Raw genomic sequence first — 21676 nt, forward strand, 5'->3', positions numbered from 1 at the left:
TATCTCTGCACCAGAAAATTGAAGAGAATTCTGGGTTGATTTATTTTAATCAGGATGGCCAGGAGACTTGATTAGTATCACTATGGTAACTGCCTAGAAACCAGATGGGGTTAACCTAGCAACCGAGTAACAAATCACATATCTTTCCACCAGAAATTTGTAGAGATTTCCGGGTTGACTTATTTCACTCAGGATGGCAAGGACACTTCATTACTATCACTATGGTAACTGCCTAGCAACCATATGGGGTTACCCTAGCAACCAAGTAACAAATCACATATCTCTGCATCAGAAAAACGTACAGACTTCTGGGTTGGTTTATTTCACTCAGGATGGCAAGGAGACCTGATTACTATCACTATGGTAACTGCCTAGCAACCAGATGGGGTTACCCTAGCAACCGAGTAACAAATCACATATCTCTGCACCAGAAAACACTACAGACTTCCGGGTTGACTTATTTCACTCAGGATGGAAAGGAGCCATGTGTTGTATTACCTTGGTAACTGCATAGCAACCACTTGGGCTTACCCTAGCAACCGAGTAACAAATCACATATTTCTGCACCAGAAAATCGTACAGACTTCTGGTTTCATTTATTTATGACCATAATTTTTGTTCTTTTCAAGTTATAGCATGCTGTTTGACGAGTTTTGCCACGACAAGCACCACTCACATTTTCTTCAGGAAATGTACCTATCTAGTTATTATTATTCTTCTTAGCGGTGAAATTTCTATACGCTACTCCTCATAGAGCTTTAACTCCACATACTCCAAACTCGGCACAGACACTCAAACTGTTCTGACTCGAGTTGCTATATCTTTTCTAACTGATCGGACTTACGGTTTTCCTAAAAATGACGATCAAACTTGGAAAAAACTCCCATTGACTTACATTGCGGAATCTTCAGAAATTTGAATTCCAACTGACATTTTCACACACACAGACAAAAAGGGCCTGTCAGCCCTGCATCTCTCCCTCTCTCTCTCCCTCAGAGGATTTCTTTTATCAAGCAGCCAAAAAGTAATGACCTAAAATCTTCATAGCCACACGCTAAAACATGCTAAAAACGTGCTTAGCATCATGCTTAACACATGCTAGCATCGCCTAGCGAAGTGCTAAAAATGCTAAAAGCGTGCTAGCATCATGCTAACACATGCTAGCATCGCCTAGCGAAGTGCTAAAACATGCTAAAAACGTGCTAGCATCATGCTAACACATGCTAGCATCGCCTAGCGAAGTGCTAAAACATGCTAAAAACGTGCTAGCATCATGCTAACACATGCTAGCATTGCCTAGCGAAGTGCTAAAACATGCTAAAAACGTGCTAGCATCATGCTAACACATGCTAGCATCGCCTAGCAAAGTGCTAAAAAAATGTTAAAAATGTGCTAGCATCATGCTAACACATGCTAGCATCGCCTAGCGAAGTGCTAAAATATGCTAAAAACGTGCTAGCATCAAACTACTTTAAACTTCAAACTACTTTAAACTTCAAACTACTTTAAATTTCAAACTACTTTAAACTATAAACTACTTTAAACTATAAACTACTTTAAACTAATTTAAACTAATTTAAACTTCAAACTACTTTAAACTATAAGCTTCTTCAAACTACTTTAAACTAATTTAAACTATAAACTACTTTAAACTATAAGCTACTTTAAACTAATTTAAACTAATATAAACTTCAAACTACTTTAAACTATAAACTACTTTAAAATCGAAACTACTTGAAACTAATTTAAACTAATTTAAACTTCTTCAAACTTTCTGGTCCAAACTTTCACAAGCCAACTTAAAGTTTGTACTCAAACTTTTTAATCTAGTTAGTGGTGCTTGCAAAGCATCACTATTGTAATCTCACATACTTATTATTTTTATTTTTATTTTTATTTTTATATCTCTTAACAAAACTTCGGCACCTAACTCGTCCCGCACCGTTTGGCGTAGACCCACGAATGAGGTGTCAAATCGAACGGCCTATTGAGGACACGTGTGCTATGACTTTTATAAGCGATCGGGGGTACGGTATTTGCCCCAGGGGCAAAAAAGCGGCCGAAAAATCACATAGACTTAACATTGAGACAAACTTTGACGCGTCACAGCTCCAAGCGAGGATTTCGTAGAAACGTGTGATTTGCCACATTTGAAGAGGCTGGCAGGCTCTGTAAGAGCATACCTCAATATGGGGTAAAAGTTGCACCCCTGGGGGCAGGAGCTGCCCAAAAATGCCCCAATTGACTTATAATGGTGTAGGACGGCCCATGAAATGAAAAGGCATAGGGATTTGTATTGAACATAGCTCTGGATCACAGTGTCATAGAGACGAGGGGGTGGGCTCATTTTACTCAGACGACCAATCAGTCTCTCAGGATCATTGTGAAGCTATCAAGCCACGCCCTAGCAACCATTAAGAGCACCTTAGCAACAAGTCCCATAGACTTCTATTGAAACATATCAAAGGGATATCTCCGGATAGAAGTGTCATAGAAACACAAGGGTGGTCTCGTTTGACTCGGGACAGCAAACAGCCAATCATGCATCAAATCAACACTTCCTAGCCCCTCCCTAGCAACCATTGTCGAGCACCTTAACAACCAAAATCCATAGAGGGATATCTTCCATTCTGAATGTCACAGAGGCATGGGAGTTGGTTTATATCATTCATACTGACAAGCAGCCTTTGGAGATTCATGATTGGCAGCTGCCAAGCCACTCCCTAGCAACTAAACAGAGTACCCTAGCAACCGTTTAGCAGTAACTATATCTCTGCACCAGAAAATCAGAGAGACTTCTGGGTTGATTTATTTCAATCAGGATGGCAAGGAGACTTGATTAGTATCACTATGGTAACTGCCTAGCAACCAGATGGGGTTACCCTAGCAACCGAGTAACAAATCACATATCTCTGCATCAGAAAAACGTAGAGACTTCCGGGTTGACTTATTTCAATCAGGATGGAAAGGACACTTCATTAGTATCACTATGGTAACTGCCTAGCAACCAGATGGGCTTACCCTAGCAACCGAGTAACAAATCACATATCTCTGCATCACAAAAACATAGAGACTTCCGGGTTGACTTATTTCAATCAGGCTGGCAAGGACACTTGATTAGTATCACTATGGTAACTGCCTAGCAACCAGATGGGGTTACCCTAGCAACCGAGTAACAAATCACATATCTCTGCACCACAAAATAGTACAGACCTCTGGGTTGATTTATTTCATTCAGGATGGCAAGGACACTTTATTACTATCACTATGGTAACTGCCTAGCAACCAGATGGGGTTACCCTAGCAACCAAGTAACAAATCACATATCTCTGCACCAGAAAATATCACAGACCTCTGGGTTGATTTATTTCACTCAGGATGGCAAGGACACTTGATTACTATCACTATGGTAACTGCCTAGCAACCAGATGGGGTTACCCTAGCAACCGAGTAACAAATCACATATCTCTGCACTAGAAAACAGTAGAGACTTCGGGTTGACTTATTTTACTCAGGATGGCAAGGAGACTTCATTAGTATCACTATGGTAACTGCCTAGCAACCATATGGGGTTACCCTAGCAACCAAGTAACAAATCACATATCTCTGCATCAGAAAAGCGTAGATACTTCTGGGTTGGTTTATTTCAATCAGGATGGCAAAGACACTTGATTATGATCACTATGGTAACTGCCTAGCAACAAGGAGGGGTTACCCTAGCAACCGAGTAACAAATCACATATCTCTGCACCAGAAAATTGAAGAGAATTCTGGGTTGATTTATTTTAATCAGGATGGCCAGGAGACTTGATTAGTATCACTATGGTAACTGCCTAGAAACCAGATGGGGTTAACCTAGCAACCGAGTAACAAATCACATATCTTTCCACCAGAAATTTGTAGAGATTTCGGGTTGACTTATTTCACTCAGGATGGCAAGGAGACTTCATTACTATCACTATGGTAACTGCCTAGCAACCATATGGGGTTACCCTAGCAACCAAGTAACAAATCACATATCTCTGCATCAGAAAAACGTACAGACTTCTGGGTTGGTTTATTTCACTCAGGATGGCAAGGAGACCTGATTACTATCACTATGGTAACTGCCTAGCAACCAGATGGGGTTACCCTAGCAACCGAGTAACAAATCACATATCTCTGCACCAGAAAACACTACAGACTTCCGGGTTGACTTATTTCACTCAGGATGGAAAGGAGCCATGTGTTGTATTACCTTGGTAACTGCATAGCAACCACTTGGGCTTACCCTAGCAACCGAGTAACAAATCACATATTTCTGCACCAGAAAATCGTACAGACTTCTGGTTTCATTTATTTATGACCATAATTTTTGTTCTTTTCAAGTTATAGCATGCTGTTTGACGAGTTTTGCCACGACAAGCACCACTCACATTTTCTTCAGGAAATGTACCTATCTAGTTAGTGGTGCTTGCAAAGCATCACTATTGTAATCTCACATACTTATTATTTTTATTTTTATTTTTATTTTTATTTTTATATCTCTTAACAAAACTTCGGCACCTAACTCGTCCCGCACCGTTTGGCGTAGACCCACGAATGAGGTGTCAAATCGAACGGCCTATTGAGGACACGTGTGCTATGACTTTTATAAGCGATCGGAGTACGGTATTTGCCCCAGGGGCAAAAAAGCGGCCGAAAAATCCCATAGACTTAACATTGAGACAAACTTTGACGCGTCACAGCTCCAAGCGAGGATTTCGTAGAAACGTGTGATTTGCCACATTTGAAGAGGCTGGCAGGCTCTGTAAGAGCATACCTCAATATGGGGTAAAAGTTGCACCCCTGGGGGCAGGAGCTGCCCAAAAATGCCCCAATTGACTTATAATGGTGTAGGACGGCCCATGAAATGAAAAGGCATAGGGATTTGTATTGAACATAGCTCTGGATCACAGTGTCATAGAGACGAGGGGTGGGCTCATTTTACTCAGACGACCAATCAGTCTCTCAGGATCATTGTGAAGCTATCAAGCCACGCCCTAGCAACCATTAAGAGCACCTTAGCAACAAGTCCCATACACTTCTATTGAAACAGATCAAAGGGATATCTCCGGATAGAAGTGTCATAGAAACACAAGGGTGGTCTCGTTTGACTCGGGACAGCAAACAGCCAATCATGCATCAAATCAACACTTCCTAGCCCCTCCCTAGCAACCATTGTCAAGCACCTTAACAACCAAAATCCATAGAGGGATATCTTCCATTCTGAATGTCACAGAGGCATGGGAGTTGGTTTATATCATTCATACTGACAAGCAGCCTTTGGAGATTCATGATTGGCAGCTGCCAAGCCACTCCCTAGCAACTACACAGAATACCCTAGCAACCGTTTAGCAGTAACTACATCTCTGCACCAGAAAATCAGAGAGACTTCTGGGTTGATTTATTTCAATCAGGATGGCAAGGACACTTGATTAGTATCACTATGGTAACTGCCTAGCAACCAGATGGGGTTACCCTAGCAACCGAGTAACAAATCACATATCTCTGCATCAGAAAAACGTAGAGACTTCCGGGTTGACTTATTTCAATCAGGATGGAAAGGAGACTTCATTAGTATCACTATGGTAACTGCCTAGCAACCAGATGGGCTTACCCTAGCAACCGAGTAACAAATCACATATCTCTGCATCACAAAAACATAGAGACTTCCGGGTTGACTTATTTCAATCAGGATGGCAAGGACACTTGATTAGTATCACTATGGTAACTGCCTAGCAACCACATGGGGTTACCCTAGCAACCTACTAACAAATCACATATTTCTGCACCAGAACATTATACAGACTTCTGGGTTGATTTATTTATGACCACAATTTCTGTTCTTTTCAAGCAGGCTATTTGACGAGTTTTGCCACGGCAAGCACCACTCACATTTTCTTCAGGAAATGTACCTATCTAGTTCTTCTTCTTATTCTTCTTAGCGGTAAAATTTCGGTATCTAACTCCTCCTACAGCTTTTAAGCTACAGGCACCAAACTCAGCACAGACCTTCAGACTAATCCCGAATAGTGTGCTATATCTTTTCTAACTGATCGGACTTACGGTTTTCCTAAAAATGATGATCAAACTCGGAAAAAACTCCCATTGACTTAACATTGTGGAATGTTCAGAAATTTAAATCCCAACTGACATTTTCACACACACAGACAAAAAGGGCCTGTCAGCCCTGCATCTCTCCCTCTCTCTCTCCCTCAGAGGATTTCTTTTATCAAGCAGCCAAAAAGTAATGACCTAAAATCTTCATAGCCACACACTAAAACATGCTAAAAACGTGCTAGCATCATGCTAACACATGCTAGCATAGCCTAGCGAAGTCCTAAAACATGCTAAAAACGTGCTAGCATCATGCTAACACATGTTAGCATCGCCTAGCGAAGTGCTAAAACATGCTAAAAACGTGCTAGCATCATGCTAACACATGCTAGCATCGCCTAGCGAAGTGCTAAAACATGCTAAAAACGTGCTAGCATCATGTTAACACATGCTAGCATTGCCTAGCGAAGTGCTAAAAAATGCTAAAAACACGTAAGCATAATGTTAACACATGCTAGCATCGCCTAGCGAAGTGCTAAAACATGCTAAAAACGTGCTAGCATCATGCTAACACATGCTAGCATCGCCTAGCAAAATGTTAAAACATGTTAACATCATGCTAATACATGCTAGCATCGCCTAGCGAAGTGCTAAAACATGCTAAAAACGTGCTAGCATCATGCTAACACATGCTAGCATCGCCTAGCGAAGTGCTAAAAAATGCTAAAAACGTGCTAGCATCATGCTAACACATGTTAGCATTGCCTAGCGAAGTGATAAAAATGCTAAAAATGTGCTAGCATCATGCTAACACATGCTAGCATCGCCTAGCGAAGTGCTAAAAATGCTAAAAACGTGCTAGCATCATGCTAACACATGCTAGCATCGCCTAGTGAAGTGCTAAAAGATGCTAAAAACGTGCTAGCATCATGCTAACACATGCTAGCATAGCCTAGCAAAGTGCTAAAACATGCTAAAAACGTGCTAGCATCATGCTAACACATGCTAGCATCGCCTAGCGGAGTGCTAAAACATGCTAAAAACGTGCTAGCATCATGTTAACACATGCTAGCTTCGCCTAGCAAAGTGCTAAAACATGTTAAAAATGTGTCTATCTATGTATCTATCTGAGTGTCTATCTCTATCTATCTAGCAACTAATTTAAACTTTAAACTACTTTAAACTATAAACTACTTTAAACTATAAACTACTTTAAACTAATTTAAACTTCAAACTACTTTAAACTTCTTCAAACTTTCTGGTCCAAACTTTCACAAGCCAACTTAAAGTTTGTCTCGACGAACTTTTTTTTCTAGTTTACAGATTATGCTCCTAAATTTGAAAAGAGCATCTGGGACAGAGCCTGAAATACATGTGTATTTACATCATATCTTTTAGAGACATTCACTCATTTTTCATTTCAATGCTAAAATTGTCCAATTCCAATTTTAAATCTTAACATCAATTCTCTTTAAATAAACGCATGTCCTCATTATCTTACATCTTAGGTAAAATATAGTTCGTTTTTCCTGAAAATTCTCTTATTATTGACTCACCCTCATGCCATCCCAGATATGTATGAATTTCTTTTGCGGAACACAAATTAAGATTTTTAGAAGAATATTTCAGTTCTGTAGGTCCATGCAATGCAAGTGAATGGGTGCCAAAATTTTGATGCTCCAAAAAGCACATAATGGGAGCATAAAAGTAATCCATAAAAACATTTAACAGTAGTTAAATCCATATCTTTATAATTTATTTGATTAGATGTGGTTGAGAAACAGATCAGTATTTACATTACTCAGTACATTTTTGCTGCATGATGAATGTGAATCACCAAAAACAATAGAAGAAGAATGTGAAAGTGAGTTCGACTTCATGTAGCGCTGCACAGACCAATGAAGCAGTGAATGTTGGTTAGAAATTTTGACTTGAAATGGCACCACCTCCGCATCACCGTGACATATGCCATCAAAGAAACACGAGAGCGATTAAAGAACAGCCGTCTGGCGCAGCCGGCACATTTTCTTCAGGGCAGCTGCACAAGTTCTGAATGATGTCACAGCTTATTTGCGATTAGCAAGAATCACAATGTGACAACTGTTACATGTGTATCATGGGCTGCATTAACAATGGCATACTTCACATACTAATCTTACTACTTATGCTATGTCAGTATTTGGCACAAATAATAGTATGATAGTATGCCATTACAAAGGTTTTTATTCTAACACTTCCAGTTCTGTGAAAACTTTCACAAATCCGTGTTTTAATAACAGTACATCATGTTTATATCATGTTATATTATGTTTGTCATAGTAATATCATTTTTATTCATAAAAACTATTATGGTATTAAAATAATACAAGCATTTTATTAGACTATCTTTTTGTACACACAGTGGGCACTGTATTAAGCAGCACATAAACCTTTAAAATGAGCAATGTTTCTGATTATTTTCTGCAAAATTCAAGCATCTGTCAATCTGAATTCCACTTTGTCTGCAAATATTGTATGATCTTCCGTGACTGGTGTAAGATCAGCACATGACGGGAAGAGAAAAGTGTCAGGCTTGACTGCTCTGTTTTCAACTCATCCCCTGACTACAACCAGCAAATCTTGCAGATCTGTAAATCGAGATACAGTTCAAGTCGAACACACCTAAAGTTAAAATGGAGGTTGACTGAGCAGGAAGGAGAATTTACAGTAAATATTTATTACAATATTGATCTGTCTCTCACCCACTATAGAGGAGGAACTCCGGATTGCTGGAATAGTCCTTAAAGACTGGTGCCTCTGGTTAGAGATTAAGGGCTCAGAGAGTTAAATCCACACCAAATATATTTAATGAGTTGGATATTAATTGTCAAATAAATACACTGCATTTGAGCACATGGATTTAGGTATGAATTTGTTGGTGTGTGAGTGTGGTCTAAAACAAAGACAAGATATGCCAAATTACACTACACTCTACCTTTAGGCCACAAGGCTCAGGGTAACTGTGGATCAACTATCATGGCAATCTCACCCTCACTTAGGTTGGCATTATCCCTTTGCCATTTCTGGCGTGCCGAAGGCTGGGTAGATAATGTTGGATGAAATTAACTATAATCTGCCAGAATTGCCAACATCATCTCCCGAATAGACTACTGTTTGAATAGATTGCTTGTGGAAGTTAAGCATCATGGCAGAAACAGATTTGGTGTGATTGGGTCTGCAACATCTGAAGAAACCTAACGAGTTGTTGGAGTTGATGATTCAACTTCCACTAGCACTGTGCGCAAGACTGGCTCTGTCAGTGTTTGATTGCCTAAAACTACCTGAAGAGCAGTTTTCACTGATTGTATCTCTCACTCCCAAGTCCCCCCGAAGTGTGGGGCATTTGGAGGGTTAAACTGGAAGAAAATTTCCTGCCCTACAAGATATTCTTTTAGTGGAGCCTCCAACCCTAAAAAGGTCTCCAGGAGTTAAATGGCTCCTCCTCGGAAGCATGTGCCTCTATCAGCCAGGATTTCAAATGGCTTACCACAACATGCCATAAATCGTCTAAACGACATCAGAAAGGCATCTGTGTCAATGCTCTCTAAGAGATCAAGATGTACACAAATGGTTGTCATGCATATGAATATGATACCCCAATGTTTTTCAGTGCATCATCCCAGTTTAATGGTAAAAGGTAAGAAACTGTCTACACCAGTAGACAAAAAATGTGTTTTGTATTGTGTTAGTCGAGATGGGGGCAGGTCTACCATCTTTGGAAGTATAGTATTGGCTCTCCACCTCTGATATGCTTCACAATTGTACTGGTGTCTGTTAATTGAGAGTTCTTGCATCTGAGCTCACCAAAACACGTTCTGGACTGGGATGGAGAAGCTGGTTGTCATATTCTTTGATAAGAAGCTTGGTGATATGATGTTTAAGGTCCAATATTATTGGATGCACAGTGTCTGGATCAAGGCCCTCATCTCGACAGCATCATCCTCCAACTCTTAGGATACCAAGCATCTGATCATACTCAGGGAAGAGTGAAGCTAAATTACTTTGGGTAGATATAGATTTACCAACAGCCAGTGTGTGCACCTCTTCTGAAAAGCTCTCTGCCTGAGCTAGTTTCAACAGGTGCAGTTTAGAACCTATGGCATCTGCTGCAGTCATGTAGACATTTGCATCAGCCGCCCCATGAAGAGACTGGTGAGATCAACAATTCACTCCAACTTTTGATGTGGGAAATGTCAATTGAGGGCTACGCAAGACACGTATTCCCACAAAAGGATTGCCTTTTTAGCTCATCACTATCCATGTGCTTTGTCATTTTAGGCAGTGATGGCCACATACTGTGATGTCGGTGAAGAAATGGTGGTCCCTGACTCCAGCATTGTGGTTTGCTCAACTCTTGCAAAGTCTTACCCAAGTAAGATCATCTTTTGGGTTATCTGCTGTATTGACATACCACCAATTTGTCACTACTGTCATATCTTGGGTTTCAGCAATTTATGTTCTGACGAAGACTTTGTAATGGCAGGAGTCTGATCTCAGCCAGTTCAACACTGTTGTTGAATCTGTCCATAACATTATATCCTTTGTAGGGACAGAAAGCTCTTTAGTGAGTAACTTCTCCAGCTGCGCTCCTGTGAGGGCTGCACAAATCTCTATGCAGGTTTGCAGGGAGCCACTCTGGACCTTGCCATCATAAAGTCTATATGGATCTGCTTCTTCTGATCCTCAGTGTAAAAGGTAAGCAACAGAACCTTATGCCCATTCTGAGGAATCACAAAAGATATAGATTGTTCTTTTTGTGCATTCTGTTTCTGTACATTGTGGTATATACTGCATGCTCTGGGTATTTCCACTGTGTGCATATTAGTCAGTTCAGATTCTCAAGTTTGACATTGTACTAAGAAGTTCAGGGCGTATGATGTCATCCCAGCCGATTTTGGGTTTCCAGAGATCTTGAATTAGTATTTTGGCCCTGGTTGTGAAGGGTATGAGATATACCAGAGGGTCATATTGTGTAGCTAGTAACTTGTACACATTTCTAAGTGTGGACTGAGTGTATTCAACTTTCTGATATTTGTAGCCACAGTGGTCTGTATGACAATTTCAACGAAGACCTAAAAATTGTCTTGAGGATCTGAACTATGGTCAGAATGTCAGAGTTCTGTGCTGGCTACTCTGGCCTCATATGGAAGATGTTCTACCACAGCATGTACATTGTTAGCACACTGATGGATTTTGAAGCAACCAGAAGACAAATGGCTGCGCATTCTGTTGATGAGGTTACAGGCTTTCCTGGGGTATTGAGGCTCTGCAAACAGAGGCTTGGACATCCTCGTAGCCTTCACTGTTGTCCTTCACATGTCTTTGCAGTGCAAGGACTGCAGGTAGTCCCAAAGGGAAAAGCCTGCCATTCAAAGACACTTGGTTCTTCAGGTCTCTCCAGATGAAGCGTAACAAAGAGCAGTCCTCTGGCAAAAGGCGGATTTGGAGGAACATTGCTTTAATGTCTCCACTGATAGCCGCAGTGTGATCATGAAACTGGAGGAGGACACCAAGAATGGAGGGGACCAGGATGGGATCAAGAAGAAGGTGGTCATTCAACACTTGGCCTCTGTACTGATATGAGAAATTGAAAACAAGCCTGGCTTTAATGTTATTGTAGGCTAAGTGATGAGGGAGATACCATGTTTCAGAAGAAGAGTCTACAACCTCAAGTGGCAATCTCCTCACATAGCCAGCTACCTCTAGCTTTTGTACTTCTTTGATAATAGGTCATGGTTTATTTGAGGTCATTCGTGATCCTTTGCTCTGTACTCCAAAAAGTGAAAGACATGCTGATTCGAGAGCTTGTAGACGAGGGCTGTCTATCTTTCGTAAAAGAGGTGTGGCATATCTCTGTAGAGCGGAGGAGGGCGGGGCTGGGCTGGAACAATGCATGCCCAGTACCCAATCAGCCTGAAGGGGGCGCACAAGGGATAAAGGCGGCCGGTGATGACGGTTCGAAAGAGAGAGAATTACGTGCAGCTGCTCTGTGTATATGTTTTTGTTTTTGGTTCAGTTTTTCATAAAAATATTATTTACATTGCCAAGCCGGTTCTCGCCTCCTCCTATCCCTTAACCGCTTTACAATCTCATTACACAATCTACATCTACCCTGAAAGTACATTGTTCAAGCAATTCAAGTGCTTGCTGGCCAAGCTTGGAACCGGTGGCAGTTTTCTCATTGATATATGGTAGTGTGTCGATTTACCAAAATTTCTCCACATGCTTTTGGAGATCAGAGTGTGGGTACATAGCTGTTGTAAAGAAACACTACTATTCATCACTAGGGAGATGTACCAAGTTTGCAGGACCTTGAAGAGCCCAGCCAAGGGAGGTACATATTGCAACAGGACCACCAATTGGACTGACACAAACTGGCTGTGAGGGAATGACCACATTTACATTTATGCATTTGGCAGACACTTTTATCCAAAGCGACTCACAGTGCAATTATTACAGGGACAATCCCCCCGGAACAACCTGGAGTTAAGTGCCTTGCTCAAGGACACAATGGTGGCGGCCGTGGGGTTCGATCCAACGACCTTCTGATTAACAGCCCTGTGCTTTAGCCCACTACGCCACCACCACTCCATAATGACCAAATGTGGAAAGTCAGATCCAATCAGTAGCAAAGGCTTTACTTTGTCAATTGCTGGGAGTGGCAATCCTTGAATGTGCTCGTACTTTTTCATTGGAAGTTTAATTGGGTAACTATGCTCAGAAAGACCCAGTTCTTTAGCAGTGAATGCATGGTTGATTTTGTAACTACATTTTGGTTTATCAACTGAGGAGATTTTAAAGGAGACTGATGCTCCTTTCAGGTGAACAACATCCAGTCACACCAGTCACAGAAGCTGGCAGGCAGTTTGACTAAAAAGCTGTCCACATGTGAACCACACCTCAGCTCATAGCCATTCTCCCCCTCTAAGGAATGAAGCATGCTGACAAGAGCATGTACTGAAAGCGCAATGTTATCAAAGGCTTCGGCATCACCTACTCTGAATGGAGGAGAGTTCAAAATAGCTCCATGTTCACACTGTACAAGTTGGTGGGGTTGCCCATATTTGTCTTGTAGGGCTTGTAATACAGTGGTATAACGGAGCTGCGTCATGCATGTAGGCTTGAGCTAGTTTGTAGGCAAATTGGTAGTTTCAATCTATCAAGAAACACTTTACATTTACATTACATTTATGCATTTGGCAGATGCTTTTATCCAAAGCGACTTACAGTGCACTTATTACAGGGACAATCCCCCTGGAGCAACTTGGAGTTAAGTGCCTTGCTCAAGGACACAATGGTGGTGGCCATGGGGATCGGACCACCAGTTCTGAGTCATATATGGTCTAGGTGGAGATGTGGAGTTGGCACCATACTGACTAAGAACATAAGTTTATCTATCAACAGACAAGTAATGTTGCATTTGTGTAGGAGGGTAAACAGCTACCATGTTTTGTTCAGAATGCAATCTTAATGGTTGGGGAGGCACACTAAGAGGTACTGTAGTTTAAATTGGAGGAGGAGCAACAATGGGAAAATAATTCAGTGATTCATACATCCAGTGTGTAGTGTTTTAGATTTTGTGAGAGATTTATTCTGCCCAGTGAAAATAACTGAAGTTAAGGGCTTAGTAATGACTGGATCATTAAGAGGTATATGAGGTGTAGAGTGCTGTTGTGGATAATCAACTAATTGTTGTGTTGTGCTGTGAGCAACCTCTACTTCTTGTGTGTGTAGGCTATGAGTTTGGTTCACATTGAGTTTGTGGAACAGGTGTAGCGTCTGGAGGAATCAATGAAGGATAATCATTAACTCAGGTTCATGAAAACAAGAACTTACTGTTCCAACTAGTCTCCACGAGCACAATAAATGTATTGACAAAGAGACAATGAACTATTGACAGAGGATCCTCGTGGTGCTTTCTAAAAACCCCCGCATATGTGATACTCTGTGTTTCACCACGTGAGAAAAGGGCACGTGAAAAGTTGGCAACAGAGGATGTGTCTGTTTTTCAGTTTTAAACTTAGAAATGTATGTCTAATGAAATATGTTTTAATCCCTGTGTGTTTATTTGTCTGATGATAGATCAAAACTAGTTGAAATTAGTTTAGTAGTGTAGTAAAACCTGTTATAGTTAATAAGGTGATCTTATATTTAATAGCCTAACAGTGTATATCCACGTCTAAGTGAACCAAGTACATCTTTCTTGGTATCAAATTAAACCTTACGATTTGTCCTAGCCGAAAACAAATATAAGGTCACCTTAGAATGGTATTTCGGCTATGTTTACCATCTTTTGAGTCATTCAGCCCAAAATCTCTTACCGTCATAAACACAGTCATAAACATGCAAATGAGCCTGACGGGACAAAGGAATCATTCTCCTGCCCAAAGGAAGGAGAATTTTACGACCCCCAAAGGAAGGCTCAGACAGGGCTGATTCTCACCAAATTTGTACTGAGAAGGAGAAATTACCCCTTTTAATCCTATATATATATATATATATATATATATATATATATATATATATATATATATATATAATCCATGTGATAAAAATATTGACATGTATCTTATGTTTCATCTCATAATTTTCCTAAATGTTGTTTGGCCTATGTTTCTTGCAAACTCTAATGGGTTAATGTTTCAGACTTTGCATACCATGGTTACCCGAAATCATATGTGTGGCATATTTGGTCTCTATAACTTGGTATTACGAAGATTGAAATGACTGTGTACATGAAATGTCGATAACAACAACATATTAGTATTACAAGTATATTTCCTAGTTTTCTTTCTTGCACATGCAATGAGAAATTAAGTTGTTTTGAAATCAAAACTCGTGCACTCTACTGGTAAGCAGGTAAGTGCAATTAAAGGGCAATTACATTAATCACCAATCAAAACAATTCTGAATACATTGATTTAACCACTGGAGTCAAATGGATTACTTTTATGCTGACTTGTGTCAAAAGACCAAAAGAATTCTTCTAAAAAGTAATTCTTCTAAAAATCTTCAGTTGTGTTCTGCTGAAGAAAGAAAGTCATACACTTCCAGGATAGCATATTGGTGAGAAAATGATGAGAGAATTTTCATTTTTGGGTAAACTATTCTTTCTTTCCTTTGTCTTAATAGATAGTTGCTGTTTAATTTCATGTTTACACAATTTTAATTAAATGAGTGTAATTTTTTACGTAATAAAATTTTAATTAATGATTTAATTTTCATCAAAGCATCCAATAAGTAAATCAAAAGTAATCAGATTATATTACCAAAAAATGTAATCTATAAAGAAAAAAAATCCTGCACACTACCATAATTTGCAAAAACAACCAGAATTGTATTAATAGTTTCGGTCACATAAAAACTGATTTAAATGCCTTATGCCTGATAAAGATTGTGACTGAAACGTTGCAAAAAGGATTTATTGTTTTTAAAAGCTATGTTAGTGTGCTTTTTTTTTTTTTTTTTAAATAGTTGTTGTCTTAAACACCTACCAATAATCTCTCAGGTTTGTGAGGTTTATTTATTTATTGTTTCTAAAAGTGTAACCAAAAGGAATAAATTACTGATTACAATTTTTGTTGTAATTTGTAATCAGTACCAGGTTGTATTTCAGAAGTAATCTACCCAACACAGTTAACAGGCTTGGGCAATCTTCACACATAAACTTAACTGCAAACACATGCATGCATAAATATAACATTAACATTGTGACGTTTCTAAACAATACAGAACCGATAGATAAGGAATTCTTTACATTGAAGAACTTGTTTTCCAGGTGCATGATGGGAATTTGACTGCCTCCAGCTGAAATAACCGCACAAAACATGCTTTTATCTAAATCAACAATCTGGGGTAGATATCTGTTGGCTCTGTTAGTTGACCTCTGACACTGGCATGTGCTCCTGCTGGTGAACTGATGCTTTGCTGGATATTTGCTGGTTGAAAAAGAACTGAATCAATCAGCAGGTGCTGCATTATAAACAAAGCAGTAAACACTGCTCAACACACATCCAGAGTACCAATGATACGATCTGTGAATCACGAAATGATTTAAACGGCACTGTAAAATTAGCACAGCATAGTACCAAATTGTGCCCGATAGTTCATATTATGAGAAATCACATTTTTTCTGATTGTTTCAAAAGAGTTTATTAAACTATGAAAGCATAGTGTAACTTTCAGAACTTCCTCCCCAGTCCACAAAGAGCATTTATTGAATCTCAACAGAAAAAAAATATTTATTCTAAAATCCTTGAATTCCTGAGGTCAGTAATCTGAATAATGTATACGTCAATGATATCTATTCTGTGTTCAGTAACTTGGCTCGTCCAGTCACAGAAGTAGGATAGATGCTGTTATTCCTAGACACCAGAAAAGGGGTCATTTAATTTAATTTCACTTATTATGGAATTTAACACCTATTATGGAATTTTGAAAATTACCTTTCATGTAGTGTGTAACAGATTTAAGTGAACAAAATATCCTGCAAAGTTTTATATATGAAAGTTCACCGTAAAAAAAGTTATTGTCTCTCAAAAGTAGGAGTCGACTCTGAGTCAATGTAATGAATCGTTTTCCAACGAGTCATTTTCCTTTTCGTTGTGACATCAAGACGAAAAATTATCAAATTGGCCGCGCCCACTCATTGCGCACGCTGCGCGAAGACACCAGGGAAAACTTGAAAACATCATGTCAACAACAAGACGCTGTGTTCTGAAGTGCGTATCAAAAGCGACATTTTTTTTCACTGCCCAGGGACGAGCATGTGAAGAATCAGTGGCTAGTATGAGGTGCCCCTAGGGACATTATTCAGAATTACCGTGCACATACATGTACTTTTCCTCTCACATACACATATGAAACCAAATTCATAAAAGCATTTCACTTGTATGTGTGTGAGCATTTCACTATAGTATGTGAATGAATTTGGTTTCATATGTGTATGTGAGAGGAAAAGTACATGTGCATGGTAATTCTGAATAATGTCCCTAGGGGCACCTCATTGGCTAGAGTTTATATTTACAACTATACCACACAAGTATAGCCCGAACCTTGTGCTGTGTTCGCGTCATTTTAATGACGATTGCTTTACGAACATGAATGCTTTCAAGTGTGGATTCGCGAGCCGGTTGATACTGAAGGAAGGTTCAGTACCAAGTTTATTTGGATCAGCTTCCTCCTCCGAATCACAACCTGTAAGTATTATTAATAATTGTTGCTTTTATGTGATTTTTAGCATGCTTAATAAGTATTTGTGTGTGTTGTGAAAGTTACGCTCAGCGCAGCTTCTAGGTCTCCAATGTCAATTTTTTTGAAATATGTGAAATGTTTGTCGATGTTATTGGAGTTGTCATAAAGAATAGAGCAATAACTTGTAGTAATGCAGTTCTTTACCAATATGTTTATGCGTTGGGCTAACGCAAACAATAACTGATTGGGTGTTTACCACCAAACTTTGGGCTATGATCGCTAACATAAATCAACTCAAATTCCTTCTCTGATTTTGATTTTTTTACTGCAAAGCGGTGATGGGCGTTCCGTTTCCAACAATCTCTGCACAGAGTATACCAATCACAACTGACTGGGTCATCTGACCAATCACCGCAGATTAGCGTCACGCAAAGGAGGGGTTTGGAAAAATGAGTCGTTGAACGAATCATTTGGGAGTCAGTGAGCAAATCAGGTAAACATAAATGCATATTATAAGACAACAAAAGTGTTTTTTGTCATTGCATGCATGTAAAACTGTTGTTGGGGACTCTCAAAACAATATTAGGAACATTTTAAATGCCATAATAGGTGCCCTTTAAAGAATTACATAATGATGTGAGACTGTTTAAAAAAAAATTTTGTTGAAAAAGAAAAAGAGGTAAAAAATCTTATGTAAAACAAGATGCTTTACATTTCGTTTAAAAATGATACTTGCTTTGCTCTTGCTAAGGTGTTGTGGGTGGTTGCTAGTTGGCTGTTTACTGGCCCAAGTCAAAAGAGTCCTGCAAGTCTCTAGAATATCCTGGTCTTTAGATATGACTTAATGGGACTTTTCCCCACCTGTTTTATTGTCCAACATGTGAAAATAGTAAGTCTGATCTCAAGCCACATGAGTTTATGCCTGTAGCACAAACTATGCAGGACCTACACACAAGGACAGATTAAGAACTGAGAGGCCCATGGGCTGGTACACCGTGGAGACCCCTCCATAACGTGACTGTGTTCACCTTTATGAGCTACAGGATGCTTGACACATTTGGTTGGATTTTTCAAATTGACAGAAGAAGATTTGGAGCAATGTATTACATGGCCAGTTATATTAACTTTTTAATTATGAGCCGATCGAAAATCATGCATTATTAATAGGGATGTGCACAGCACCTGTATTCAAATACCGACATAACTATTCGGTTATACTGCAGGTGTCAACCTTCTTCAACCCTCAGTCCGGCAGTAGCCGACAGACCTTCAGGTTTTGGGCCATGTTAGGGTCAGTTTTTCAAATAGGCAATAGGGCAAGTTACAGGCTGTTCACACGTGCGTCTGCACGCTTTTCAGTTGTTTTCTAGGTATGTAAACACGCACTGGACGGACTCTTTGATCGCTGTGCCACAACTCACATTTTTCAGCATACCGCGCTGGACTGTTCCATTTTTTTTAGACATTGAGTTAAGTTTAAAATAATTTTTAGATTTATTAACACATCTTGAGACACCTGTGTTCTGTTTCATTTTTTATTTCACTGCGATCAAGCTTTTTCAGCACTGCTGTCACAAATTGACATTCTGTTGAAGTTCAGGTTGCAAAAAGGACTTAATGTGACTGTTACACATGATTCCAGATTGTTTTTGATCTGGCAAAGTTTCAGCGCTTGATACAAGGTGAGACAATATTTTTTCCCTCTTTTTCTCTGGTGTGCAGACAATAATTACACAAGTTAAATGCTGAATCATTTAAGATTCAACAAAGCAACCTGATGAAGTCCTATAAACCGTAGCATTCGTGGCCTCATGGAAAGTGAACCTAGCTGGGCAGAATTACACATTTTCCATTAAGAATAGGCTTATGTTGCAGGTATTATTTTTGTTCAACTTTAATGTGATTTTATAATTTGAAGATCTATGTGATATTTAGGCTCATAGCTCACTGTGCACTTTATTCCCTGCTATCTGAGAGTTTGACACATCCATGGAAATAAACCCAGTCTCGTCTCCTGACAAGTAACAGAATAACCATCCGTGAACTCTCATGGCTAACCAAATAGCCTAGTACAAAGGGTTACCGTGCACATATTAAGGGTATTAAGGCACGTTAGCTTTATCATTAAACATTAAATGCATGCAGGACTTGAAATGCATGCATGCACAAATTCTGTCACTTATATGAATTTAAACCATAAGATTTGTACACAGCCATTGTAAACTGCACCATATCTTTGTGTTTGGAAGAGTTTTGTAAATCAGGCACTGTTCTCTGTAGTCCTTCAAATAAACATGCTGCGCCTGTGAGAAGCAGATTCCCTGAGCGTGCACTCAATTGCCTGTGCTTGTGCTGCTGTCGTCGAGCACGCATTTAGCTAAACAAATTGTATCTCACATAAGACTGACATTTACGTGGATTTATAATAAATGTCTAAAAAAAATAAGTAAATAAATAATTGTTTTAGAGCATGGGGCCCTTTGGGCTTAGAGGCCACTGGGCAACAGCCCAAATGTCCCAGTGGTTAATCCGTCCCTGCTTACACAGAGAACATTTAAAACGTATCGATTGTGAATGACCTCAGGAATAATTAAAACCTTTCTCAACTGTGCATTTATATCTAGTATTTATTCACCAAAAAGCTTTCCAGTATCCAATGGAAGACTAAATCCAGAACATATATGTGATACAGGGGTTTTCTTAAAAATAAAAGCAAACACTTATGTCTTCAACTAAAAAGAGAGAAACCTTAATTTCTACTTGGAATGAAAAACTATGCCATATATAAACTAATTAAATATTATTTGTAATAACTAGTTATTTATTAGGTTTAATATTAATTTGTTTAATGCGATGGACATGAAAGATCTACTATTACTTTGGACATTGTTTTAAATCAAAAAGGAACTTTCATAAATTTTTCGGAAATCACTTTGCATAAAAATTGGATATTGTGATACGGTCATCGACCAAAGAATATCGCAAGATATAATTTCTGCCACCCCTAAGCAGAGTAATACAAATATGGAACACTGTTTAGCCAGCCAGAACTGTTATATATATATATATATATATATATATATATATATATATATATATATATATATATATGAATGCATATCACCTTGGCACATTCTTTTCCAAATAGTTTCAAATCGACAAAATTAAAAAGAGCCATTAAGAGCAAAAGAACCAGAACTCCACTTCGCATCGCAGCTGCATTAGGTGTGCATTCTTTTTCAATTGTTCAGTGATCCATCATAAATTATATTATATCCTCACATAATACAGAATTTCTGGACAACCACATGTGTTGTTGTCAGGTTAGAATCTGTGCTGGTGGTAGCAGTAAGTGATAGTTGAGTCAGATTGATTGTGGATTATACTGACAGACTCAAGATGTGTGTCACAGGCCATACATTTCTTCATTCTCTATCTTTTTCTGTCATATCCTTTAACAACCTGACAAACCCCACACATTTATTACAATACTTAACATATACACACTGCTAGACCAATACTAATGATGTGATGAACTGCTGTGAGCTGCAAACGTGTCATAAAGTCAGATCCGTGACATTTCCTAAATGACCAACAACAGAGCCTGAATTATCCATAATAGATAAGATTACTGTCTCAAAACAGACCCTCAGCAGAAATGTGTACAGGAGTTTCTGTCCACTAAAGCCCAAGTCAGAGAGAGAGAGAGAGAGAGAGAGAGATAGATACACACTCACATTGTGGGTTGTGATATTCACTCTTGAACAGGGTCATTGCAGCAGGATGGCTCGGATCTGCAGGTTACAGACGGTTTGATAATTTCTAATTTGTTTTGCTTCCCACCTAAGCGTGTTCTCTCTTTAGCCTGTGTGCAGTTATCTCTGTGTACCTCTTCTGTATGCTCTCCTGCTCTGTGGTACTACTGAAGCAGTGTAAGCATAGGCTGAGCTTTATAAATGGACTGCACCATCTCTCACACTGCAGCGGGGAGGACTGGAGCGAGAGAGGCTGCTTCTATTGCATCCAAAACAGGGGGACTGAGCTAGAGGGGCTGTGTCTAGATGGCAACACCCCGGCAGCCAAAGACTCATGAGAGCCTCATTCGCAGTTACTATGTTTAGGTTTAGATTTAGGAGTATTGTTAATGCTGCAAGGATGTGACAACAGCCCTACCGCGGGTGGCGCAGTGCCACCAGTGTACATGAGCATGTAAATGTCTCAGAGTATCAAGACCTTGAGAAACATGAAATAAAGCACTGAAATATTAGTGCATAATGAGAATAGTGAAGTATTAGATCCTTAGTTACTGTGTTGTGTAGTCTTTATGTAAATGTTGTTAATATAGCTGATTAATCTCATACATATA

The 21676-nt window shown here is 39.3% G+C and overlaps 1 protein-coding gene across 1 annotated transcript in view; it reads right to left on the reverse strand.

Annotated features, from left to right (window-relative positions):
- The window catches only part of LOC127661188 (RNA-binding protein Raly-like), a 173383-nt gene extending 152172 nt beyond the window's left edge, over positions 1-21211 (reverse strand). Inside the window, exon 1 of the mRNA XM_052151791.1 lies at positions 21048-21211. Within this exon, the coding sequence (XP_052007751.1) occupies positions 21048-21084 (37 nt within the window). The 5' untranslated portion in view covers positions 21085-21211. The remainder of the gene's footprint in view (positions 1-21047) is intronic.
- Between the last annotated feature and the right edge of the window lie 465 nt (positions 21212-21676).

Source organism: Xyrauchen texanus, chromosome 21 (assembly GCF_025860055.1).
Source record: "Xyrauchen texanus isolate HMW12.3.18 chromosome 21, RBS_HiC_50CHRs, whole genome shotgun sequence".
Classification (NCBI taxonomy): Eukaryota; Metazoa; Chordata; class Actinopteri; order Cypriniformes; family Catostomidae; genus Xyrauchen; species Xyrauchen texanus.